This window comes from Macaca nemestrina, chromosome 1 (assembly GCF_043159975.1).
Source record: "Macaca nemestrina isolate mMacNem1 chromosome 1, mMacNem.hap1, whole genome shotgun sequence".
Classification (NCBI taxonomy): Eukaryota; Metazoa; Chordata; class Mammalia; order Primates; family Cercopithecidae; genus Macaca; species Macaca nemestrina.
Genome location: NC_092125.1, coordinates 228,142,964 through 228,168,174, shown reverse-complemented (window position 1 = coordinate 228,168,174; position 25,211 = coordinate 228,142,964). Strand labels below are relative to the sequence as shown.

Genomic DNA, 25,211 nt, shown 5'->3' with positions numbered 1-25,211 from the left:
TGTGACACGGGCACTCCACAAAACCCGAGCGTGCAGGGTCCATGCGTTACCATGTGGGGGCTGGACAGCCATGGGCGCTCCAAATGCAGTCCCCTGCTGCTGGCAGCTCACCAACCCCAAAGCAGATCCCCCCAACCCACTGCCGATAGGCAAAGACCAGAAAAACCCAGGCAATTAGTAAAACCAGAGAAAGATTTTCGCCAAGTCTCAGAATCACCCCTGAAAAGGGCAAAGGGTGTTTTATGAACCTCTATTTCCACGGGGGCATAGACAGAGCAATCAGCAGACAGTGTGCAAACATGCTGCCACACCCTCATGCCCATGAATGCCCACTCCTGGGAGCACTCTGCGCTTCATCCACACTTGTGAGCAGATACTGTGTACACGGATGCACACACACATTTGCACACACAATTAAGTAAGTTAACTAGTTAACTAAGCTGGAACAAAATCTTTACTCTGTATGAGAATGCCAAGGAGATGGAGGAAACTGCCTGGCACAGAACAGGCTGCTCGACAGCTTGGCAGGAGGGATTCATTCCTGGCACATCACTGGCCTCTGCTGCCCGCACAGGGCACAGCAGCTGCAGACAGCAGGCTCCGCAGACAGGGCAAGGGCTTCAGCGTCACCCTCACAGCTCAAAGTGCCCTGGCCACCCCACACTGTCCTTGCTGCATTCCCTTCTTCAGCAACTCCAAGTCCAAGGGTGCAGATTTTTCCAGAGGCTTTAAGGGCTATGTTCCATTAGTCCCCCGGGCCCATCCCCAGCCTCAACAAGAGACGCACCCAGATGACAGGCCAAGGCTGAGCCGCGTGGCTCCCACAGTCGGCTGCCCTTGGAGCCACCAGCACAGGTATTCCAGACTCCGAAAAGCCACCAGCTCCTAGTCTCCCTAACACATCTGAATCGTGAACTGCACAGGCGGCAGGACACGCAGCTGCCAGGATGTGCTGAAATGCAAGTGCTGCCCAACTTCAGCCGCAATGGAAGCCCTCAGGGTGCACGAATGTAATCCCGAGAAAGGCAGAGAGACGCATCCCTTCCGAAGACTGCCCTACCACGCGACTGGAATTCTACAGGGACCAGGATTCTGCGGCCCAGAGAGAGAGGAGGGAGATGGAAGCCCCCGCTTCTGGCCTGTGCAGTGCGGGTCCTTCGGAAGGTCCGAAGCCTCTCTAAATGCAGAGCTGAAGTTGGGGGGGTGAGGGAGGAGGAGGGAACTGGCCCCGGCACCTCGGTGACTGCAAGCCATCCCTGGTTTCAGAGCATACTCCATCCCTCAGCATTCTACAGAACATTTCAGAACAAAAGGCAGGGCTCCTCAGAAGCAGGAGGTCACGGAGGCCACAGCAGGTGGTGCCATCAGATGCACAGGATCGTCGCTCCCGCCCCCACTCGCCACCTGGGAATAAGCTGGTAGAGTTATTCCATCTCCACACACCTCAGTGTCCTCCTCTTTAAAATGGTTACACAGGATCCTGACCTGCACAGGACGATGACAGGCATGAAATGGCGGCATGCTTCTGAGCCGATGCCCGGCCACAGGAAGAGCCTCCCGGTAAAGGATGGCTACCTTCACCACCCGCCACACGGCTGTCACAGCACCAGGTTTCGTGGGGCTCACTGTGCGCACCTGAGGAAGCTAAAGCTAAACAGCCCTATCCCCAGCAATTGGCCCAGCATCGTCACCACCGGGAACTCACGGCGAGGGGACCCCCTGCCTGTGCGGAAACAGCACTCTAAGGGCTCACCCGCAGTCACACACGTGATTTACAACATGAAACCTTTTCTGACACGGCTGGCCAGACAGCCCTCTAAGAGGTATTTGCATAAGCTGTTTCACAACCTTCATGTCAGACACATCTTTAGCTGTCATGACATACACTCTAGCCAGGCTTTTTATTGAAGCTTCCTGACCTCTGAGGTCATTCTCTCCCTCTACTACCCATGGGAGGAAAGGCAAGAGTCAGGACCCATCCACGTCAAGACACACACAATCCAAGCACTGGGTGATGGTGGGGTATGGAGGCCTCCCTCGTCACCCACCTAAAGCATACCCCACGCTTGTGGGGCCCGAGGCAGAGGTGCTGACTGGCCAGAGCAGGGCCCCACAGAAAAGGCACGCCTGGGCAGTGGTTATCTAGAGTAACATCTCAAAGGACAGCCACTGTCACCCCCACTGCTACTCCTCATACAAACTGTCACAACACCAGGCCTCTTGGGCCTCCTTCTATACCTGAGAAAGATCAAACCAAGACAGATAAGACCCTCTCATCACCTCTGTCGCCTCCACACTGTCCCTGCTGCACACTCAATGTGCTCGGACACCGTCCCTCTTAAACTCCCCCCACTCGAGTTCAGCTGTGAAGCAGCAGCCAGGCATGGGAAAGGCCTCCATGACCTCCATGACATCGCCGGCTCTTAAGAGTAAAACGCCAGCATCCCTAAGAAGACCCTGTAGGACCCAGTCAGAAGGCACAACAGGGCCACTCTGCCAACCCCACCCACTGGCACACCTGGGCTCTCCTCTTGTCCTAACACCCCCGGCTCTCCCCGCTCTGCTTGAAGCAGCCTCATCCCTGCTTGTCATGGAGCCAGCTTCTTTCTCATCCTGTAGGTCCCAGCTGAAACGGCAGCTTAGCAGAGAGGCCTCCCTCATCATCCACCTAAAGCAGGTCTCTGCGCTCTCCTATGGTCTCCTCCTAAGAACTTAACTTGCAATTCCTCTGTTACCTGCTCGGTGTGTCTCCCCAACAGTCTGCAGTTCTGTTAGGTGAGCGCCATCATCACCCTGAGCCTAGCACGACGCCCTGCAGAGAGAGCAGGTGCTGAATGCAATGCACGCTGTGCAGTGAACCGCAGAGATAGGGCATGCCGGCCTGCAGGGTGGCCAGCCGCAAGACCACCCGAGGGAAAACACACTACTCAACCAGTGCCCACCCGCCAGTCTCAAGATAGAAGGCACAGGTGTGAGTCCAGGCTCTGATACCTGCTACCTACCTGGGCAAGTCACTTTACTAAATCTTAATTTCTCCACACAGGAGGGAGGGAAGAAAGGAGGGAAGGGGAGGGGTACGGGAAAGGGACAGGGAGGGGAAGGAGAGCAAGAAGGGAGAAGTAAGGGAAGTGGGCGGGGGGGTGGTGGTGAAAGGGGACGGGAAAGGGGATGGGTGAAAGGGGAGGGAAAGGGAGGGAAGAGGGGAAGGGAGGGAGGACAGGGGAGGGAGGAGGGGAAGGAGGAAGGGTCGGAAGGGGGGGGCGGGGAGGGGAGGGAGCAGTAGTGGCAGCGGCCACAGATGAGGTCAACCATTTCCCAATATTCCCAAGAACTCCAAGGTTCCTTGAGACAAGACCCCCATGCCCCCGACCCTTCAACCAGAGCAGAGCTCTCTCGTCTGTTTAAGAAAACTGGCTTCCACATAAGATTTTGTTTGGAAACAAAGTGCCCAGACTGAGCTCTACGCTGCTGGGACCCACAAGTCTGAGACACCCTGTGAGGTCTCGGCAATGCCCCACTCTCTGGGCTGCCACCCAGGACCCCCCGCACACCCACCCTCCGCCTTGGAGCAGCCCCTGCCTCTGTCACCAGGGCCCACCTCATTAAAGACGATCCTGGACGGCGGCCTCTTCGTCGGCTTCACTGTGGTTTTCCACGTCCTCCCGAAGAAGTGCCGGTAGGTGACGTCAAAGAAAGACACTCGCAGATGGCATTCAACCTCTGACAGCACCTCCAGCACTCCCTAGGAGACAATGGGGAATTGGCCCTCAAGAGTCTCAGCATGAGCTGGGCGGTCACTGGCAGGCCACGTGGGTGCACATGGGGCCACTCGCTTAGGTATAAGCACCCTGGTTTCCTTATCGGGGGACTACCTCTCTCCCACAGCCACTGGTCTTGGTGGGGTTATAAACCAAAGCACTTGGCCCTCCCCTGGCCAACGAGAGACTGCAGTCCCTTGGAACAGACACAGGCTTCTGACTCAGCCAGAGCCCAGGACGCACAAGAGGACATGACCACAGGAGACACGCGCCTGCCAGGATGAGGCCCGGGGCTGCCGGCAGCCAAGAGGTGAGCGAGAACAAGTCTAGGTGACATCACCTGAGACCTGGCTCAAGTCACACCTGAAGCTTATGCTGGCTGTGGATTTGTTGTGTGAGTTAACAAATCACCTCTCATTTAAATCATTTTGGACGGGTTTTTTTAATCATTTCCAACCAAATGAGCCCTCCCTGATATAATCAGAAACTCTAAATCCTCAACTTCCCAGATTTCGGGGTGATGTTGGCAAAGGAAAAAGCAGATCTTTGAGAACTGAGAAATCATGGCTGCAAATACAAAACACAGCAGCCAGAGTGTAGACAGGCAGGACCCTGCCCAGAGCTTTACCACTTACAGTAAGTGTTGCTTTAGCCTTTGCTCTTCTGTGACAGGTTCTTACCTGAGACAGAGAGTCCTCCACCTTTCTTTCACCCATTCACTTAGCAAACGTTACTTAAACATCTACTCTGCGCATTGACTCTCTGCCAGCCACATTTCCAGGAGCTAGGGAAACAACAAGGAACAAAACAGACAAAATCTCTGCCCTTACAGGGCTTATAGGGTGAAGAACGGGGAGAGAGGTAGGCGGGGCAGGGCAGGCTCTCTGACATGACCCTTGAGCTGAGAACAAGGAGGGCATGAGAAGAACCACAGGGGGTTTGGGGATAGGGAGCCAGGCAGGAGGAGGAGCAAACTCAAAAGTCCTGAGAGGAAGAGAGCACAGGTGCTCCAGGAGCCAGCGAGAAGTGCAGGAACTATATTTAGCTGTTTAGTACCTGTTTTTTTTTTTTTTTTTTTTTTAAGAAAAGGGTCTCGTCTGTCACCCAGACTGGAGGTCTGGCCACTACAACCTCCACCTCCCAGGCTCAAGCAGTCCTCCTGCCTCATCCTGTCAAGCAGCTGGGACCTGGGACCACAGGTGCACTCCACCACACCCAGCTAATTTTTGTACTTGTTGTAGAGAGGGGGTTTTGCCAGGCTGGTCTCGATCTCCTGTCCTCAAGTGATCTGCCCGCCTCAGCCTCCCAAAGTACTGGGATTACAGGGGTGAGCCACCGTGCCCAGCCTGTATTTTCTAATTTTCTGTATTACTGATGCTCTGGCATCTGGGGCCTCAGTGACGAGACAGACTGTCCCCCAGAGCCAGTTAATTCCTAGGGTGGCAAATGGCAGGCCTGTCAGAACGTGTCTGACATGAAAACCAACCCGTCCAGAGCCCACACGTCCCACTCCCTCCACCTGGCTCACACACCCCAGGAGTCCCACCCTCTGCCCTGTTCTCTCAGGGTCAGTGAGCAGATACGTCGGGCCATCCTTGCACCTCAGAGACCATGACATGACTCTCCTTGGCCAACACCAAGCCTGTCCAGCTGCTCACCCTCCCTAGTCCAGTCCTCCCACAAAACCATAACCCTCCTGCCTCCTGAGCAACCTGCGCCTCCCCAGGTGGCCTGTGGGCATGGCCTGCCCCGTGTCCTGGGAGCCCTGAGTAACACACAGAGTCTCAGCTGCAGTCGTCTCCTGATCCGCTGGCCTCACCACCCCTGAATGGAAACCAATCCTAGCTACGTTCTAAGCAGAAAGCCCACCAGACTGCAGCAGGCTGGGCCAGGGAGGAGAGAAGGAATGAGCGCCAGGCAGAGGAGCGTTCAGGCAGCCTCACAGCGTGAGGAGAAGCAGGGCTTTCGCTCCAATCATGCAGAGGCCAGGGAGAGATTCTAAGCAGAAATGACACAATCTGATTCGGAATGAAAATTCCCGCAGCTGCCACGCGGGGGCGGGAGTGGAAGCAGGGGCCCGTTAGAAGGCTGCTGCCACCAACCAGGCCAGAGAGGGAGGGGCAGGGAGGGTGACAGGAAGCAGGCACACCTGGGCTCTGCTGCTTCGCAGGAGCGGCTGCGTGGTCATGAAGGGACAGAAGCAGGAAGGGCCAGCTGTCTAGGCTGGCCCAGCCCTCCTAGGTCCAGCACTGGTCCCACATCTCAAGTAAAGCAACCTGGCGGGAGGTGGTGTTATCCATGGGGACGGGGAAGGCAAGCAGAGCAGGTCTGAATACTTCAAGCCCGGGTCCCATCACCATGCTGCCGGGGCCTGGACCCAGCTCCCATCACCACGCTGCCTCTCTGTCCCTCTTCCTCCTCAGCTCCTCCCGCATTCAGACCCACCCTCTGAGCCTGCCTCATCTCTCCCCAGAGCAATCCCCTGGCTTTTCCATGTTGACTGTCTGCCGCCCCATCTAGAATGTGAGCTCTGTGAGGACGTGGGTCTCGAATAAGTGTGTTCCCTGCTCTGTCCCTGGGGTCTAGGCAAAGCTTCTGCACGTGCCCCTCCTCACCCGGGACTGCCCGGGTTCCCCCAGCGCCGCTGCCTCCTCCTCTCCTGCACTCTCAGGAGGCCATCCTCAGGCAGGATCCCGTGGCTCCCAGAACCGTCGCTGGCTGGGACTTCTTTCCAGAACGCCACCTCTACGCTACTCACACCCAGCCTGTTCAAACAAGAATCCACTGAGAGCTCCTGAAGGCACAGTATAGGACAGAGTCAACCCTGTCATCTGCACAGCTCCAAACGTCGTGGTGCCCAACGAATATCAAACTGCACTGAAATACCTACCCCAAAATAAAGAAATGTAATCAATGATCATGGTAAAATTAAACTAAACAAAAAAAGTAAATGGGACAGTATGAGAAATATACTAAAACCATTAACAAAGTGCCCTGAATTCAAAACAAGCATGTAATATTCTTCAGCCAACACCTTTCACAGGGAAGAAAGCTTTGGCCATTATCTAAAGCTATTAATTCTCAAAACAACTAAAATTATACAAACTTGTAAGACTATCTACACCAAACCTTTGTATCATCTATTTCCAAACTCTATTTATAGAATTTATATAAATTCTATTTATTGTCTTTTAAACACTGCATTTTGATTGATCTTTGTATATAAAACCAACATTGCATTCCTGCAATAAGCCCCACTTGATCCTAATACCCCACCATTTATACATATTGCTGGCTTTGTTGTCCTAATAGTTTCAGGGCTGCTGCGTTAATATTCATGAGGGATACCAGCCTGTACTTTTTTGTAGTGCCCTTGACTGGGTATCAGAATTATGGTGGCCTCAAAAAAGGAGCCGGGAAGTATTCCCTCCTCCTCTGTTTTCCAAGTTTGTCTAGAATTCGTCTTACTTCTTCCTTTAGTATCTGATAAAATTCAACATTATATTTTTAACCTCTATAGCATATGTTATCATGATGCTTCTTTCATTTTAATACTGGTAGCCTGTGTTTTCTTTTTCTTTTTTTTTTTTTTTTTTTTGTCTTGATCAATTTTATCAATCTTTTCAGAGAAACAACTTCTAGCTTGGCTGATTTTCTCCATTACTTGTCCTTTATTCATTTCTGCTCATATACGATCATGGGTAACATAATGACATTTCGATCAGCAACAGATTGTATGTATGACTGGCCCCTTAAGGTTGTAATACTATATTTTTACTGTTTTTTCCATGTTTGATATACCGTTGTGTTACAATTGCCAACAGTATTCAGTAATGTGCCATACAGGTTTGCAGCCTAGAAGCACTAGGCTATGCCATGGAGCCTGGGTGTGAGGCAGGCTTCACCATCTAGGTTTGTGTAAGTACATCCTATGATGTCTGCACAATGAGGGACAAAATCGCCTAACAACGCCATTTCTCAGAATGTATCCCCATTGTCAAGCAACCATGCATAACTGGATTTACCATTTCCTTTCTTCTAGTTACTTTGTATGTAATTTGCTCCTTTATTTAGGTTGTTGAGGAGGAAGCAGAGGTCACTGATTTTATACCTTCTTCTTTTCTAATATAGTCATGTAAAGCTATACGTTTCCCTCAAAGAACTGTACTAGCTATATCCTACACATCTGTATATTTTCTTCCATTATTCAGTTCAAATTATTTTCTAATTTCCCTATTAATTGTTCTTTGATCCGGTATGTTAATTTCCTACTATTTGAGGATTTTCTAGATCTCATATTATTTATTTATAACTTAAAAGCACAGTAGTCAATAAACATACTCTATAATTTGGGTCCTTTAAAATTTATTGAGACATTTTAATGGCCCAGCAGAGGGTCTATCTTGATGACTGTTCCATATAAACTTGGGAAGAACGTGTACTCTAGCTTTGTTGGGAGTGGTGTTTAAGAGATGACAAGGTGATTGACAGTATACTTGGGAAGAACGTGTACTCTAGCTTTCTTGGGAGTAGCGTTTAAGAGAACAAGGTGATTGACAGTATTCGTCAGAGCTTCCAAATCCTTAGGAGTTTTTTTATCTATTTGTTTCTTCAATAATTGAGAGAAGAGTTAAAAGTCTCCAACCATGATTATGAATCTGAATATATTTCCCTTTAGTTCTGTCCAATTTTGCTCTTTTGTACAAAAGAGTTATCAGAGCAGACCTGACTGTTATGCTCTGAAAGACCAACTTAGAAGTCTGGCCTTTTGCTGGAGTCTCGGAACTCAGATTTCAGGAGAGTTCCTACCACGTAACTGGTAAGAGGGGCTCACTGTGCCTAATCCGTTTATGTACTGTGGCTTATGCTAAACATGTGTTTCCCTTCTGAGAGTCTGGAATTTTGGACGTTACACAACATTTCACGTGTGTTGTTACGATTCATTGCTGGAGGAATCAAACGCATCCTATGTGATTCAACTGAGAGAGGACTCTTGGAAGTTTGTACCCTCTTCCCTCAGATATCCCCCATATGCCTCCTCCCTTTGCTGATCTTGCTCTGTATCCTTCTGCTGCCATAAACCTTAGCTGAGAGTACAACTACATGCTGAGTCATGTGAGTCCTCTTAGAGACTCTTCAAACCTGGGAGGTGGTCTTGGCAGCCCCTAACACAAATGCATGCACATTTAGGGATTGTTATGTTTCCTTGAAGATCACTGTCTTTATGAAGTGCCCCTTTATTTCTGGGAATACTCTTCACCTTGAAATCTACTTTTTATGCTACTAGCACAGACGCAAAGCTTTCTTTGCTTACTATGTACATGGTTTATATTTTTCCACCCTTCTACTTGCAATCTGTTTATGTCTTTACGCTTAAAGTGCACTTTTTTGTAAACAACATGTAATTGGGTTTTAAATAACTTTTAACATATGACTTTGGATCAGGAATTCCACTTTTAGGTATCATTCTGACATTATCTGTACATGAAATAAAATGAGGTTATTCACTGTAGCAGTGTCTGTGACAGCAAATGACTGGGAAAAGTCTAAATGTTCATCAATCAGGGCCTCGCTCAATAAATGATGGCTCAGCTGGGCGCAGTGGCTCATGCCTGTAATCCCAGCACTTTGGGAGGCCGAGGCGGGCGAATCACGAGGTCAGGAGATCAAAACCATCCTAGCTAACACGGTGAAAGACCATCTCTACTAAAAATACAAAAACTTAGCCAGGTGTGGTGGCGGGCACCGGTAGTCCCAGCTACTCAGGAGGCTGAGGCAGAAGAATGGCGTGAACCCGGGAGACGGAGCTTGCAGTGAGCCAAGATCGCACCACTGCACTACAGCCTGGGCGACACAGCAAGATTCTGTCTATAAATAAATAAATAAATAAATAAATAAATAAATAAAGGCTCATTCATACAAAGAAATACCGTGCAGTCTTCAGAAATAACAAGAAAATTTTCTTCATGTAATAACATGAATGATCGATAAGACATACCACCTGAATTTTTTTGAAAAGCAAGGTACAGGGCCGGGCATGGGCTACACCTGTAATCCCAGCACTTTGGGAGGCTGAGGCAGGCAGATCACCTGAGCTCAGGAGTTTGAGACCAGCCCGGCCAACATGGTGAAACCCTGATTCTACCAAAAACACAAAAACTTAGCCGGGTGAGGTGGCGCACATTTGCGGTCCCAGCTACCTGGGAGGCTGAGGAAGGAGAATCACCTGAGCTCAGCGGGAGGAGGTTTACAATGAGCTGAGATCACACCACCGCACTATAGCCTGGGTGACCGAGTGAGACCTCATCTCAAAAAAAAAGAAGGAAAGGTACAGAATGGAATACAGTAAGTACCATTTGCATTTTAAAAAGGAAAAATAAACGCAGGTATATTTACTTGTATTTGCTTAGAATTTATGAAAGTTGTACAGAAACACACTGTATCTAGGGTGATACACCAGGTGCCTGGGGACGCCACGGGATGATTCACTTCTCCTGTGTATCCTTGTCAACTTTGAAATACGTGAATTACCTTTTCACAAATAAAAGTAAAATGAAATGGGGAAATAAAATTTCCTTTGCAAACTTCCTAGGAAAGAGGGAAGTGCTATCAACTATCCTGTGAGCTTCTGGAAGGCGGCTGAGCCAGACAAGGAGGGTGGCATCCCAGCTAAAGACATCGCCCTGGGCTGCTGGCTCCACTCTTACTTAGCAGGTTCTGCTGCTCTTCTATAAAATGGGAGTAAGGTGGTAGCAGCTTCACAGAGCTGCTCTGAGGATTAAGTGAATTAACACAGTGAAGTGCTGGAAGTAAAGCTGTGAAAGCAGCAGCCACCACAGTACCTACCACAGCGGCAAAGACACAGCAGGTACTCAATCCGAGGGCTTGGAATTGAACGATACAGAACATCAGTGATTTAATAATGGTAAATTAGTCACAGACCCGGGGCTCCAACAACTGAATATATGTGAATATCACTCTCCCAGCTGCAGAGGAAAACGGCCTTGCCAAGCCAAATCCTGTAAAAAGGGTTGACAATGGCAAGACTGATCCTTCTCATGCATCCCCACGGGCCACTGGGCCTCACGAGGACAATCCAATCGTGTGGGTGTCCTATGGGCAGCAGCACAGAAGCACCAGCTTATCCAGCAGGTTCCCCGCCAGCTGAAGGGCACAGATGGATGTGACGCCATCAGGGCCCAGGTCTGAGTGTGCCCAAGGCCGTGGTACATCCAGCCACGCACAGAGCTGCCAGAATGCCCGGAGCTCAGCCCCTGCAGTCCTCACTGCCAGGCTGAACGCGGGCCATGCTGAGCCATGCACAAGGCCACCTGGCTCAGAAATAACCCAGGAAACCAGAGTACTTGGGTTTTTAAATTGCTCCACTGTGGGCATAAAGAAACCCTACCCAGTGTCAAAAGTGCTGACCATGTCACTGAATCAGATTCTCTTTGCTGATGGGCCACTTTGCCTCCGAATACTGCCAAGGTCCAAGGTAATGGGTATGGTGGTATAAGACGCAAGTGAATAAGTGAAAATCAATACAGATGCTCTTCGACCTATGATGGGATTCCATCCCGATAAACCCCGTTTAAGTTGAAAATATCCTAAGTTCAAATGCATTTAATACACTAAACTACTAAACATCAGAGCTTAGCGTGGCCCAGCTTAAACATGGTCAAAACACTTATGTGCCTACAACTGGGCAAAGTCATCTAACACAAATACTTTTTTTTTTTTTTTTGAGACAGTCTTACTCTGTGGCCCAGGCTGGAGTGCAGTGGCGCCATCTTGACTCACTGCAAGCTCCGCCTCCCGGGTTCACGCCATTCTCCTGCCTCAGCCTCCCAAGTAGCTGGGACTACAGGCGCCCGCCACAAAGCCCAGCTAATTTTTTGTATTTTCAGTAGAGACGGGGTTTCACCATGTTAGCCAGGATGGTCTCGATCTCCTGACCTTGTGATCTGCCTGCCTCGGCCTCCCAAAGTGCTGGGATTATAGGCTTGAGCCACCACGCCTGGCCCACAAATCCTATTTTTAAATAAAATGTTGGGTATCTCATGTAACATATTGAAAACGGCACTGAAAGTGAGAAACAGAATGGCGGTATGGGTACCACCATAAAGTAGCAAAATCAAAAATCAAACCATCGAAAGCCAGGGACCATCGTACGTTAACGGGAAGCCACATCTCAGCTAAGAGCAATCACAACACGTATCTGCTAACAGCACGTTTTGTTACCTGCCTAATTATCGGTCCGTCCAGCCACTTGAGGACACACTGGAAAGCTGTGGATTCCTTCACAGGCTGGCGTGCTCTCTGTGGGTGGGGAGGGACAAGCACATTTTGGGTGAAGATCCTGTGCCAGTCGTTCATCCTGCCCGCCTGAGGGTCCCGTGGGCTTCCCGGATGACCTGTGCCAGTCACATTCAAATAAAGAGAAGAGCTGTAAGGGCTACAGTGGTCACAGCAATCCTGAAGGCTTCTGCCTCCCACTAAATCCCAGAGGAACCTCCATCCCCCAAACCCACACTCTGCAAACCCTAGACAAGTGGACTTTGTTGCTGGCTGGCACCCACGCTGCCTTCCCTGGGAAGTACCATTTGCATTTCAAAAAGGAAAAATAAATGTAGGTATATATTCGTTGTATTTGCTTAGAATTTATGAAAGTTGTACAATAACACACTGTATCTAGAGGGTGATACACCAGGTGCCTGGGGTCGCCATGGGATGATTCATTTTTCCTGGGTATCCTTGTCAACTTTGAACTATGCGAATTGCCTTTTCAGAAATAAAAATACAATGGAGAAATAAAATCTACCTCCAGAGAACCCTCCGCCCCACCCCTACTCCCGTGGGCCAGACTCAGAGCACGACTCTCCTGGCCTCTGTGGCTGGTTCCGGATGGGGACACGAAGGGATGTTCTGTACAGCTGTGAAGGTTGGGTACCACACAGGGACACCAGGTGCAGGTGCTGAAATACAGCCCTAGGGTAGGACCGTCTTGCAGGGGGCCCAGGGAGCATGAGAGAGGGAATACAGTCCTTGAGCTGAGAGGTGGTCAGCCTGAAACGCCCGGGGCCACCTCAGGAAACACATAAAAACAAGCAGAGAGGAAAAGGCAGCAGCGAGGGCCACTGGGTCCCCATGTCATTATTAGAGTCCTGGGCCGGTCACCCCAAGACACTTCAGCTACATGGACAAAGTCTCTTGTTGCTAAAGCCATTTGGGGACAGGTTTCAGGTGTTACCAGCTTCTTGGGGGGTCCTGGCCGATTTTGAGTGTTATCTGATCCCGTCCAGCGAGCCCAGGATCTAAATCTTCTCTAGCCGACACAGAATCCAAAGATCTGAACCTCGAGAAGAGGTTGAATTCCATATACTAAAATGGCGAGTAAGGAGAAAAAGCAGTGGGTTTGGCCTTCTAAGACAGCAGCTCTCTAAGTCCATTCCCCAAACCCAAGGTTTAACAGGACCCTGTCAGGGCTCTATAAGGTCAAAACGATTTTCCTGACACCAGGTGTTATCTCCTTCACTACAGTGGCGCGGTGGGGCAGAGGCAGCAGCAAGTAAAGCCACTGGGGCCTCACTCGACCCAAGGCTGGTTGGGTTGAGTGAGGTCCTCCCAACCTCTCACAGAAAAGAACAAGGCAGCTTCAAGTAAGAACATCGGTGGTGAAGCCAGGAAAACTACTAATCTTATTATATCTTGACCTTTCAGTAGACACGTTCTTAATTTTGTTAGACAAAATGGAAAATACACAAGCATTTCTGGTGCAAACAGAAGGGCAACAGTCGCCCCCGGGGGAAGCCTTGCTGTGACTGGGCTGCACGTTGAACGCACCGCTTTTTTTATTCAACACCATTTTCACTAAGAGTGACTGAGAGACAAAACATGGGTACTTGGCATACATCTTCTCAAGTGTGAGCAAAGTGAGCGTGTCATTTCTGGGAAAACAACTGTAATAAAAATGGAGCTTCCAAGCAAACATTAGAATTGAAAACGTTTGTATCCTCCACCTTGAGCCTACCAGCTTCACACTTCTTCAAGACTTCCCTGATGAGACGGGCAGTGAAATAATGTGATCGTCTAAGGTTACACCATTAAATGTGTCAATAGTTGGAAGGTCTGCATGACTCCATGAACCAATATTTTCTGAACAATGCGTAATGGTACAAAATCCTGCAAGAATAAAACATCTACCCAAAGTGCAAGACTGACCAAAGGACTTTAACGTCAGAGCACGAAGAGTTCATTCACGTGGTGGAGACTCCGCTTTAAACAAATCCTTAAGAAACTCCTGCTCGTGGGGTTTCAGTGCAGCAGCAAAGAATATCCACAATGACCTAAGAGATTCCTCCCAACTAGATCGGGACGGGATGGACTTCCTTCACATACTTCAACCAAGGCAACACAGGCCAATACAGAAGCTGAGTACAGAAGCAAACAGGAGCCTTCAGCTGTTCTCTCTTAAGGAGACTGTAAAGACATTTGCAAAAATGCAAAAGAATCCCACTCTTTTAAATTTGTTTTTTTTTTTTTTGTTTTGGATAATATAGTTGGTTTTTGTAAAAAATGTTTTTATGTTAACATGTCATGGCCTTGTTATTTTTAAATAAATTAATATTTTTAACATTTCTCAGTTGTAATTTCTATGGCAGTAAACATTGGTAGACACAACTCACATAAACAAAAGTTCTTTGGGGTCCTCAATAATCTTTTAAAGGGTAAAGGGATCTGAGACCAAAAAGTTTGAGAAGAGTTGTGCTAATGGTTCACCCTCTGCACGCTCCCAGCATGTGTGGGAATCGAGAGGACATGACCAGGTAGCCTGAGAGGGACCTTTGCCCAGGGTCCTGCCTCCACCCACAGTGCACCCAGATGCTGCATCCTTGGCTCAGGGTCCTGCGTCCACCCACAGTGTACCCAGATGCTGCATGTGGGCCAGGTACTCCTCAGAGGACCAGACTCAGTCCGGTCCTGTGTGAATCCAGCAGGCACACACGCTGGTTTGTTGTTTTTTGTTCTCTGTGGGCTATTTTTGTTGCTCAACTTCCCTTGTTTTGTAGAGGACCCTCACCCAACTCCATGTGTGGGGAGGGCTGCTCCCCAATTCCAGCCAGAGGTCTGCAGTGATTGGTTCAAGGAGGAACACATGGCCCACACTGAGCCATCAGTCTCCCCCGGGAGACTTGAGCCCAGGCTGTCTCTCCTCCAATGCCCACAACTGCCCACACCATGCCAGCCCAGAGCCCCAGGGGCCACCACAGGGAGAGCCGACTTTGGACTGCTGACCTCCCTAACTGGAAAAGAATAAATTTGTGCTACTTTTAAGCAACCAAGTCTGTTGGACTTTCTTATAGGAGCCACAGGAAATCATACAGCCGCCCACGACTTTCAAGCAGAAGACACCTGACCAATACCAGCTCAAGGGCCACCTCCTCCAGGAGGGCTTCCTAGGTGCTCCCAGGGTCCAGGCCCCAGGCTCACATGGCCTCTGTGCTTCCCTTGGTCACAGTATTTGTCACCTGTCTTGTAACTGCTCACTGGCCAAGTCCTTGAAGAAAGAAGTCCCATTCCTCCTGTGTCCTTGGTATCATCACAACTCAGTAAACAGTCACAGAATCAAACTGAAGCTTTAGCAAAGCTACCCTGAAGCTTTTCTTTCCCACTGACGTTTTATAACTTCAGAAGTGTATTCATACAAAATGCAGGCCATGATGGCCCCAGGTGGGGATTTTACAGAGGAAGTATCTCCTGACGCAGATGCCCATGTTCCTCACCTGCCCCAGATTTCTGACCCGGTGCCTCCTCCCTGGGTGTCTGCAGGACTCAGTGCCACACCTGGCCCGAGGACACTGCTGAAGGACGTGTGCACGCCAGTCCACCCTCACAGGGAGCACGAAGCATGTTGGCCCCCTGCTGTACTAGCAGGGCACACACTAGGCGGAAGGGCATCTGTTCCGAAAGCACCTGCCACCCACACAGAAATCCTGAGGCTCGGGATGTGAAGGCAGGGCAGTCATAGTCTGAGGGGCCACGGAGGCCGAGGTGACACCTGAGACTCTGCGGGTGGGAGCCCAGGTGGCCGCAGCAGCTCTCACTATCCTCCCAACACCTCATAAATCTCTCTAGGTGCCCTTCCGCCTGCTCCTCAATCCTTTCCACCTCTGCTCTGGCATCCAGGAGTCAAACCAAATGCTCCCTCCTCAGAGTGAAAGCCCCATCCCCACCTCTGGCTGCTCCCACACAGGGCAGGTGACAGAAGAGCCACCACACTTCACCAGGGCTATGCTGTTGTCCTGCGAGACTGTGAGCTCCATGACATCAGGCTAGGTCCTCAGCAAAAGTCTTTTAAGGATGAAATACAAATGCCCTGGAGGAAGTACAGAGGGGCCTTTGGGGCCAAATCAACAATAAAAAAGAAAATCGAGAGGGCTCCAGGTCTTGAACCCAAGAAAAGGGAAAAAAAAAAAAAAAAAAAAAAGATGAAAATACACCTGTTTTTAATGAGCCCCTGATGCAAGACAGGAACTCACAAACATTCCATGGTTACTTTTCCAACAACTCTGCAAAATGAGAATCATCATTATTGCCATCTTACAGATGAGAACACTGAGACTCAGGATAAACAGCCAATCCAAGGTCACACAGCTAGCTATTATAACTGGTTATTATAATAGCATTATAGTTATAATACTGTAAACTATTATAACTACCTCCCGCTACCTCAATCAAGGAGACCACGAGAGGCCAAGGGAGAAGAGAGGCCCAGAGGGAAAAAGTAAGAGCAACAAAGGAATCCAGGGCTAATGCTCTCTCCTCTTTCACTTCAGGACGGGCTCGCAGCCTCCCCACCTGTTTCCAAACTCCAAAATGAGGGCTGTGAAATCTCCCTGAGCTCTCTGCTTCTGTTGATCTATTCAGCAACTATTTCCCAAGCACTTGTGTTCCAGTTCATAAGAAGGCGGTCAAATGCGCTGTCTTCAAGCATCTAGAAAGTCAGTGGGGGTGAAAGACAAGAAGGTGAGTGTGAGCAGCACACAGGCCCCTGGGAGGGTGCAGAGGTGAGCGGGGCTGAAGTCCTACAGAGAGCGGTTCCCAGGGAAAGGAAGACGCACCGGGTGGGAGGCGCTATCAGGGTCCGTGAAACCTCCTTCCCAGAATGGAAAATGTGTAATGCCTGAGACCCAGATACCTTGGGGAGCTTTTGGGGAAGCAGAAGTCTGATTAAGCACTGCCTGGAATTCCCTCATTCATGAGCATTCTTCCAGCACCTACCCTGCGCCCTGGAGAAACGGTCTTGAACACGGCAGACAAGCTCGCTGCCCCCACAGAATGTATAGAATCAGGGCACAAATTAGCACACAAAAAAAGACACAAGTGTGACCTAGGGAAACTGCACAGAGGAGCTGCAAAGAACGGAGCCCGGGGTTAGGACCGAGAGGCATTGTCCACCATCATCAGAAATACTCCTCCTTTTGCCAACCGCACACGCGTGAAAGGCTGGATTTCCTTCACAGACGTCCACCAAACCACACATCGCGACACACGGAGGCAGAAAGCAGCAGTCTCCTAAGAAGCCAGACACGAGGAATCTCGGGCAGCAGGGGTGGCCTGCAAGCCCGGGGGCGGGCACGAGCAGCCTGCACGCGTGAGGAGGGCACGTGGGAGCGGGTGGCGCATTCCGGGCCGGGTCGGCCGGGAGGTCCCAGGGCAGGAAACGGGCGCAGAAGGCCGCAGAAGGCCGGAACGGCCCCGGGGACAGAGACTCGCTGGCACGCCCGAAAGCAGCAGAGCGACAGCTGGGAAAGGATAGCCGGAACGCGGGGCGGGGCGGCGATCAGGCGGGTTCCGCGGGCTCCGGCCTGGGAAGGATGCGCGCGGACTACGGCGCAGGGAGCCAAGGCCCAGGACATCGGTACCGCTCTCCCTTCAACCGAAGGGCTATAGAGAGGCCGTGGGGCAGGGGGCAGGGGGCAAAGGGCAAGGGCCTAAGAGGAACCCACGTAGCCAAACGGCACCCGGCGGCCCGGGCCGCACCAAGAGTCCCGACAAGAGGGGACGCCTGCGGCTGACGCGGGGACAGCCCACGTCGCGCGCCACCGCCGCACCCCAGGCACCGGGACCCCAGGCAGGGACGGCAGGGACCATCGTACCCCCGAACCCCGAGGGTCTGGCCAACACTGCGGCCCCCAGCGTCTCGAGGCCGCGTCCAACCTCCCCCGCGGCGCCTGCCCACATGGTTCCGCCCGCCGCGGGCCGCGTTACCTAGGAGACCGACCCGCCGCTGCAGCGCCAGAGGCCACGGAGCCCACGCTTTTGGGGGATTCCCCACTCGACGAACCCAGAGGCCCGGCGGCCGGTGCTCAAGAGAGCCGCAGGCCTTGAGGACCGAGGACTGGCCGAGGGGCGCGTCCCGTCCGCTGCCACCCACAGGAGGAGCCTCAGAAGGCGGCGCGCCGCGCACTCAGGCCAAGAACCCGCCTCGCGTCACTTTGGCCGTCCGGGCCACGGAGCCAATCAGAACCCAAGTAGAGGGCTACGCTTCGCGAGCGCCAGCCAATCGGTGCGGCGGCGGGCCTATCCTGATTTGCATGTCCGACGACCCCTCAACCAATGGTAATGTGACTGGCGTGAACAACAGCCAATGAGAAGCTGGGAGGGGCGTGGCCCCGGGCGTCCCACGAGGTGAAGATGCTGCTGGCGGAACCTGCAGGAGCGAGCGGGATTCGGGGGCGCTAAAGTCGCAGGGGCAGGGCGGAAAGGAAGATCCGGCGCGGGGCACAGGATCCGGAGCTGGAGCCCCCAGGTGAGTACGGGGGAGACCCCGGCGGGGCGCGCTTTCCACCGACCTGCGCCGGGACGGCGGCGGCGGGTACCCGCGAGGCCCGCGCTGCGGCAGGCGCCGCGGTCGCGTCTCCATCTCCTCTTCCCCGGCCCTGCGTCCCTGCCTCCGCCGCCGTCTCACCTCCTCTCCAGCCTCCTTACCTCCTTCTCCATCGTCTCCCTTCCCCCATCCCTTCCTCTCTTTCCTTCCTTGTCCTCCCGCCCGACCCTTCAGCTCGCATCCCTGACCCCTGCCCCTGCCGCCGTCCCTCTCCCCGGTGCACCTCTTTCCCATCTGTGCCCGCTCCGGTCCCCGCAGCCTCGCCCTCCCCTTCCCTCCATCCTCCTCTCATCCCCTCTCCGGGCCTCTGCGCAGCCTCACCGGGGCGCTGCTGGTCCCGGTCCTTCCCATCTCTTCTCAAGGCTCATCCATCGTTCTCGCTGCCTGTCCCTGTGTCGCTCCGGTCCCTTTCCCCACCCTCCCATTCTGCCCCCAGCCCCTCCGACCTCTCCCCGCGGGCACGCTCTCACCGCCTTACTCTGCTCTCCAGAACTCTGACTCTGCTTCCTGCACCAGTTCCTCGGGCTGTCTATACCACACACACCGCCACCTCTGACCCTGAGCCCATACTCCTATCTTAAGCTTCTCCCTCCAGCCAGGCCTTGGCACAAAGCACTTCCGCACCTCCCTACCTGCTGCTGCTCCCAGGATGCAAAGACCCCACTGCTGCACCGCGTCCTGCGGCAGTAGCAGCAGCCGGGGTACCTGCCCACCTTCCCACCCCGCCATCCAGCCGCATCCTGGCGTCCCTCCTCCTGGCATTTGTCCTGGGGGCTCCTACAGGGGCTGTTCTTTGCCCACAGCATCCCCGGTTGCTCCAGGTGGGAAGGCCCTTAGCACCCTTCCTCCCTGGCCACCGTCTCCCTCCCTCCCCACCCCCACTTTCCTGCTCAGCCTCACTTTGTGATTCAGCATTTTTGGGGTTGGTAACTTTCTTGCTTCCAGTCGTGATAGGGACCTGGTTACGGAGCTGAAGGCAGGGGTCTTGACCCTGCAGTTAGCAGGGCCACCTTAGGAACCACACCTGAGCTGCCTGGTTGGGAGGGGGCTGGGGAGCTGGGGACTGCCTGTAGGGGTTGCCTTTTCCTCCCTTTCATTTGTCTGCCCTGTGTTGAACTGTGTCCAAGGGGAGATGACATAAGTAATAGCTCTTGGGGAAATGGGCTATTAGCATTTATGGAAATTAATACATCCACATCCGAGGAACAGGAACACCAAGTTCAGGCCACAGCTGTCCCGCTGTCTGTAATTTTAGGATTTCTTCTTTCTCTGCAACTTCTCCTCCCCCTCAAAAACACCAGCCTCACCCCTCCCCTTTCCCCAGTGCCAAGAGTAAGCTCCTGCTCTGCTAAAGAAGCCGCATTCAGGCCCCGCGTTGCAGGGTTTCGGGACCTACGTGTGGAGAGTCACATCTGCCCACCTGATTGCTGTGTCTGCTGCAGAGCCCTGTGCAGCTCCTGGCCCTGTGCTTTCGCAGTGTGGGGCCCTAAGAATGCACTTGGTCCTCCAGATCCTGTCTTTCTCTCTGGGGACAGCTCTCCATGGCCACGCTCAGCCTCAGTGGCACTGACAGTGTTCAGGCTGCAGCACATACCTGCCTCGAAAGCATCATGGCAGAGGCTTCCCTGTTAACACCCAGGGCCATTTTTTTCCCCTGCGCCAGTCAGCAAATGCTTTGTAGGTGCTGATCAACACCTGGGGACTGAGCCGGGCACTGGAGTTGGGGGGTATCATGAAAAAAAACAGTGTGAAACCCTTTTCGTGTGTTTTTTGGTTCAGAACCGTCTTGGGTCTGGATTTGGAGCCTGGATGGGAAGCAGTGTGCACAGAAGCCATTGCACCCAGGAGATGGGACATGGGCCATGGCACTAGGGAGCTGGAAAGGCCGAGGGTGCCATGGGCTGGCCAGCTAGAGAAGGCTTGCTTGCTTTCATTTTTCAGTAATCTTCTAAGACCTGAATGGTTCAGGAGGAAGCGAGTGCCACACAGTTTTGATTTGGCAGTTTCCGGCCTGGGCTTGGAGGGAGGGGCCTCCCCTAGACCTTCCTGTGTGTTGACGCTCTGCCGTGGTAACTGGGCACACATCGTCTGTGTGGAAGAGAGCAGGCGAGAGAGCCTGCTCCCTCGCGAGAACTGGGGGAACGTGCTTCTGTTTCCGGGGACTCTGGCCAGGAGTGGCATGTGTTTGGTCCTTGGCTAAATTCTCAGTGATATTCACGTCGCCAGAGGTCCCAGAGTCAATGTTTTCCTGGCGTCCCTGAATAAGGAGGCAGGACAGTGGGCAGCTGGGGGCGGCAATTTGAGAAGGATTGATGCCAGAGATGTCGAGGGCCATAGACCCCATGTTCCTGCCAGCCCCTCTCCCACCACCAGTAGGGCTTGGGTCTTGGCACCCAATAGCTGGTCATCCTTGCTCTCAGAGGACTAAACGGAAGGACAGGCTTCTCCAGGGTCAACAGAGGCAGTGACGGAGCTGGGTTGGGCCCCCTACTTCCTACTTGTTTGAGCCCAGTTCGTACCTTGGCTGTCCGAGCTGAGGAAAGCCAGCCCCCGGAGGACATGACCGGCTGTCCCTTGGGAAGGCCACTTCGAGGCGTTGCTGACATTCATGTGCGCAGCCAGTGCCCTTGGGTGTATCCAAGTCACTGGAGGGGCTGTTGGGAGCGGCAGGTGCCACTACCATGGAGATTTCTCAGCGACTGAGTCCTGCCTGGCGTGCAGGCCCTGGTGCAAGGGTTCTGTTGTTTGTGGCCTTCAAAGAGATGACCCCATAGTTAGAGAAGAGTGAGGGCACCAGGTCCGTGCAGAAGAGGGACCCTCTTCTGCATCCCACACTGGAACTGCATTTATGACCTCGGTTCGCCTCAGGCACTTGTAAATAACCCTGCGAGGGAGGCTGGATAGGGAAACTGAGGCACAGAGCAGCAGTGAAACTGATCCCGGCCTCCCAGCTAGTGAGGAAACCTTGATTCTGTTCCTGCTCTGCCAGAACTCTGTGGCAGGTGCTGCTCTGCCATCACCTGAGCTCCATTGAATGTCTGAAGTCCTCACTTCCACAGGGGTGAGTCTCCCAAGAGGCCCCGGAGGCCCAGGCCCAGACTCTGGGGGATATGGAAGCGCTCCTTTGTCATGGCATGGGAAGCCCTACACTGCTCTCTCCTTGGTGACGGGCAAGTCGCCATGCTCCGGCCCATCTTCGGGCTGAGTCTGTGAAGGGATGCACCGTCTCCACTCAGCCAGTCCCAAGGAGGCAAAGGGAATGGGGCCCTCATTCCCCAGGAGAGAGCACACTGGGGGAGGTGGGGTGGCACACCTGGGCTTCGTCCTGTCACGGCCCAGTGGCTCGAGGCTTTCCTGCCTGCCTGCCTGGGCTGGGCAGATGCGTGAGTCTCCCTGCCTCATGGGCCTGAGCAGATGCTGGGCCCTTGTTCTTCGCCACATCCTGGGGAGCCCAGATGAAGGCCGGCCTCCCTCTTCCTGCACACCCACCGTGGGATGAGCCCTGGGCTCAGGCCCCTCCCTGCCTGAGGGTGCCTTGCCACTGCCACACCCAGGTTTCCACTCAGACCCCTGCTGGCCAGCGTCTCAGGAGGCCACTCGCTGGTCTGCCCAGTGACCACGTGGTTAGCCCCAGAGACCCGGGTGGTATGTCTTATTCACAGAGCAGCCCCATGCCCACCCTGCCGTCTTCCCCGGCCGCTGTCTCACTGCAGGCAGCCCCCCTCCGTTTCTCCAGCACACAGGTACCTGCAGAGCTAACTGCTTTGATGCCATGCTGGTTGCAGATAAAATAGGACTGGGAAAAGGGGAAAAGTGGAGAAATGGTGGGGACGCCTGCGTGGCTGTCCGCCTGCACCTGGACCCAGTGAGAAGGCTTTCCTGGCTGTGATCTTGAGCCCTGACTGCCGAGCGGCCGAGATCCATCATCCGACTCCATGGCTGGGAGCCGGGCACAGGTTTCTTCTCAGACCCCACACCAGATTCAACCCATTCCACGTGGGCCAGTTTTCTGGAGTCACTTCTGGGTCCTGTAGACCCCTGAGGTCTGGTCCGCGGCGGTCCTCCATCACCAGCCTGGACTCTTTCCCTGCCAGAGACTTAGCTCTCTGCGTCTCTGACTCTCTGGCCTGCTAAAACACGTGGATCATTCGTGTCTCCCTCTGTCTGAATGGGTGAACTGCCTCAGTGGTAGGAGCCTGGGGCTGGTCCCTGGCACACAGTGGGTGCTGGGTAACTGTCAGTTCCCCCTCTTCCAGTTGGACGCGGAGCCCCAGCCACCATCGTGCCTGGAGCTCAGGTGGTTCCTGGTCAGCCCAACCGAGCCCCCAGGAAAACCGGAGCAGAGGAACTTGGCTTTCCTTCTGCGTGGTTTCCTGAGACCTCTGGGCTGGAGTGCCCCGCTGAGTGATTTCACAGTGGAGAAGGAAGGAGGGAAGGAAGGGGAAAAGAGGGCAGGAGGGGAGAGCCCATAGCCCTGGGCTGCAGGGAACAGCCTCCCTGTGAGGGAGGGACACTCATTGCCCCGTTCTCCCTGACCTTGGGCCTTGTGGAGGGCCCGCGAGCCTGCCGGACCCCCACTGCACACCTGCCCACCTGTCTGATTCCAGCAGCCCCTGGGCACCGAGGAGGTTGCAGAGCCATGCTCCGAGCATGCTCGCCTTCCTTCACCATGGATGTGTTTTCATTTTCCACCCCCTGGCAGCTTCATGATCTTTCATTTCAATCTCAGGCCCTGGTATCCACAGGCTGTCAGTGCAGCCTAGGACAGAAGACTCTAGAATTCTGCCTTGGAGCCCTGTGATCCCAAACACTCAGTCATGGCAGGGGCTCTGTGAAAGTGATATTCTTAGAACCCCTCTGAGATATAGGAGAGTAAGGAATAACTAGAATGCATGAGCAAGGAGATTCAGCTCCATCTATTCATTGGAAAACAAATTTAAATTTAAAACATTAAAACCTATCATACCAGTGAAGGGCGAAGGTCTTAGCAGCAGACATTTGAAGGACCAAGAATGAGCAAGACCCACCTCCCTCCTGTAGGGCTGAGAGCCAGGAAAGGGATGCAGTGACCATGTGCCCGGAACGGTCAGAGAAAACCCTGCTGATGGGGAAGGAGACATGGGGGCAGGGGGGACATTTGACCTGGACCTTCAAAGACAGGCAGGTTGTGATAGGCAGAGCTAGGAAAGGGCGATCTGGGAAAGGGCTCTGCATGGGCAAGGTCACAGAGGGAGGACCGGGCAGGCTGGAGGATGGCCAGAGGCCCAGTGCGTTCACAGGCTAGGGCATGAATATGGGTGAATAGGATGACTAGGAAGAGGGCGTCAGGGCCAAGGACACCATGGGGCTGGACAGTGATGGGGAGGGAGGGAGGGAAAAGGAGAACCTAGGAGCCCCCCAGGCTTTTCTCACTGGGTCTGCCTGGGCTGCACAGACCGAAAGAGGCAGAGCCGGAATTGGGGCTTCTGGATGGGGAGGACTGGGCTCAGTCGACCTTGGGTGTCAAGGTCTATGTCTTGGACAGCAGTGCCTGTGGGCATGGAGAAGGTAGGGCGGGAGTTCAAAGGAGAGGTGGGACCTGGAGGTGACTGCCACCTCCCCACTGGTCACAGCCCTGACAGTGTCACCTGGAGGTAGTGCCAAGAGTGGCCGAGGGTACGGGTTTGACAGGGAAGATGAAGGTCAAGACAGACAGGAGGGAACCCTGGATTCTTCCAGAGCCCAGGAAGGAGAGGAAAATAGAGGATGAGGCAGGTATCCACTGCATCCGGTGGGCCAGCCGCTGCCGAGGAGGCAACCTCTGTTGAGAGGGGAAGCAGAGCTGGGCTCCCAGGAGTGGTGAGGGGGTGAAGGACCCCAGATTCAGCACCACCAGCTTCCAGGCACTCGCCAACCATCTTATCCCTATCTGACTGATGCAGAAACACTGAAAGTCCAAGTGGCTTCCCTAAGGCCTCCAAGCTACTAGGCGCAGGAGCCAGGACCCCAAGCCAAAGCCCACTCTGATAACCTTTGGACTTTGCCACCAATGGCTCTGAAGAAATTTGACCATGAAAGGAGGAAAAGGAAGGTGAGGGCACAGGGCGGCTCTTGGGCTGGCAGGCACAGACGAAGCTGCTTTGCTGCTTAACCGCAGCTGCCAGCAGCACCCTCTTGCATCCGCCGCTTTAGAGACTATTTCAACGGTGCATTCTTCCATTTCCTGCCTTGATGGGGGCATTTCTGGGGACGCCTGTGGACTGCAGGCTGGAGCTTAGCCTTGTTGGTGGCCCTGCATAGGTTGGCTGCATAGTGCTTTATGTTCTGTGTAGGAATTGTGGAGTCTTGGGGCCTGGGTGGGCTGAGGGTCCTGAGCTGTCGGTGTGCCCAGCAGACTTGCAGGGCATGGTGCCTGCCCAGCCCTCAGGGGTCCTGGTACAGCTTAGCAAGCTCCTTGGCCACCAGTCCCTGGTGACTCAGATCAGGGGTTCCAAGAACATGCTTTGAGAAACACTCCCTAGCCATTTCAGTCTGTCGGTGAACCTGCCCGCCTCTACTTCTTAAGGAAGCACACGAGGAAGCTG

General features: G+C 53.2%; 2 protein-coding genes across 31 annotated transcripts in view; one reads left to right on the top strand and one right to left on the bottom strand.

Annotated features, from left to right (window-relative positions):
• LOC105479695 (nephrocystin 4) overlaps positions 1–19,301 on the bottom strand; it is a 137,224-nt gene extending 117,923 nt beyond the window's left edge. For 4 of the 26 annotated variants that reach the window (XR_011606357.1, XR_003017687.2, XR_003017685.2 and 1 more), the window contains exons 1-3: positions 19,281–19,301; positions 12,000–12,172; positions 3,599–3,742 (exon numbers count right to left, since the gene is read on the bottom strand). Coding sequence is in view for 13 of the 26 variants with exons in the window: in XM_071067393.1 (XP_070923494.1) it covers positions 3,599–3,742; positions 12,000–12,134 (279 nt within the window). In the remaining 13 variants the exon portion in view is untranslated. Of the gene's footprint in view, positions 1–2,735; positions 2,813–3,598; positions 3,743–4,438; positions 4,543–6,373; positions 6,524–11,999; positions 12,173–13,008; positions 13,140–16,616; positions 16,753–16,956; positions 17,016–17,039; positions 17,587–18,029; positions 18,214–19,280 lie in introns of those variants that run through there. The other 22 variants (XM_011737870.3, XM_024792278.2, XM_024792277.2 and 19 more) reach the window with 19 other exon arrangements.
• The window catches only part of LOC105479780 (potassium voltage-gated channel subfamily A regulatory beta subunit 2), a 109,729-nt gene continuing 102,862 nt past the window's right edge, over positions 18,345–25,211 (top strand). For all 5 annotated transcript variants that reach the window (XM_011738106.3, XM_011738075.3, XM_011738090.3 and 2 more), the window contains exon 1: positions 18,345–18,570. The gene's annotated coding sequence lies outside the window, so the exon portion shown is untranslated. The remainder of the gene's footprint in view (positions 18,571–25,211) is intronic.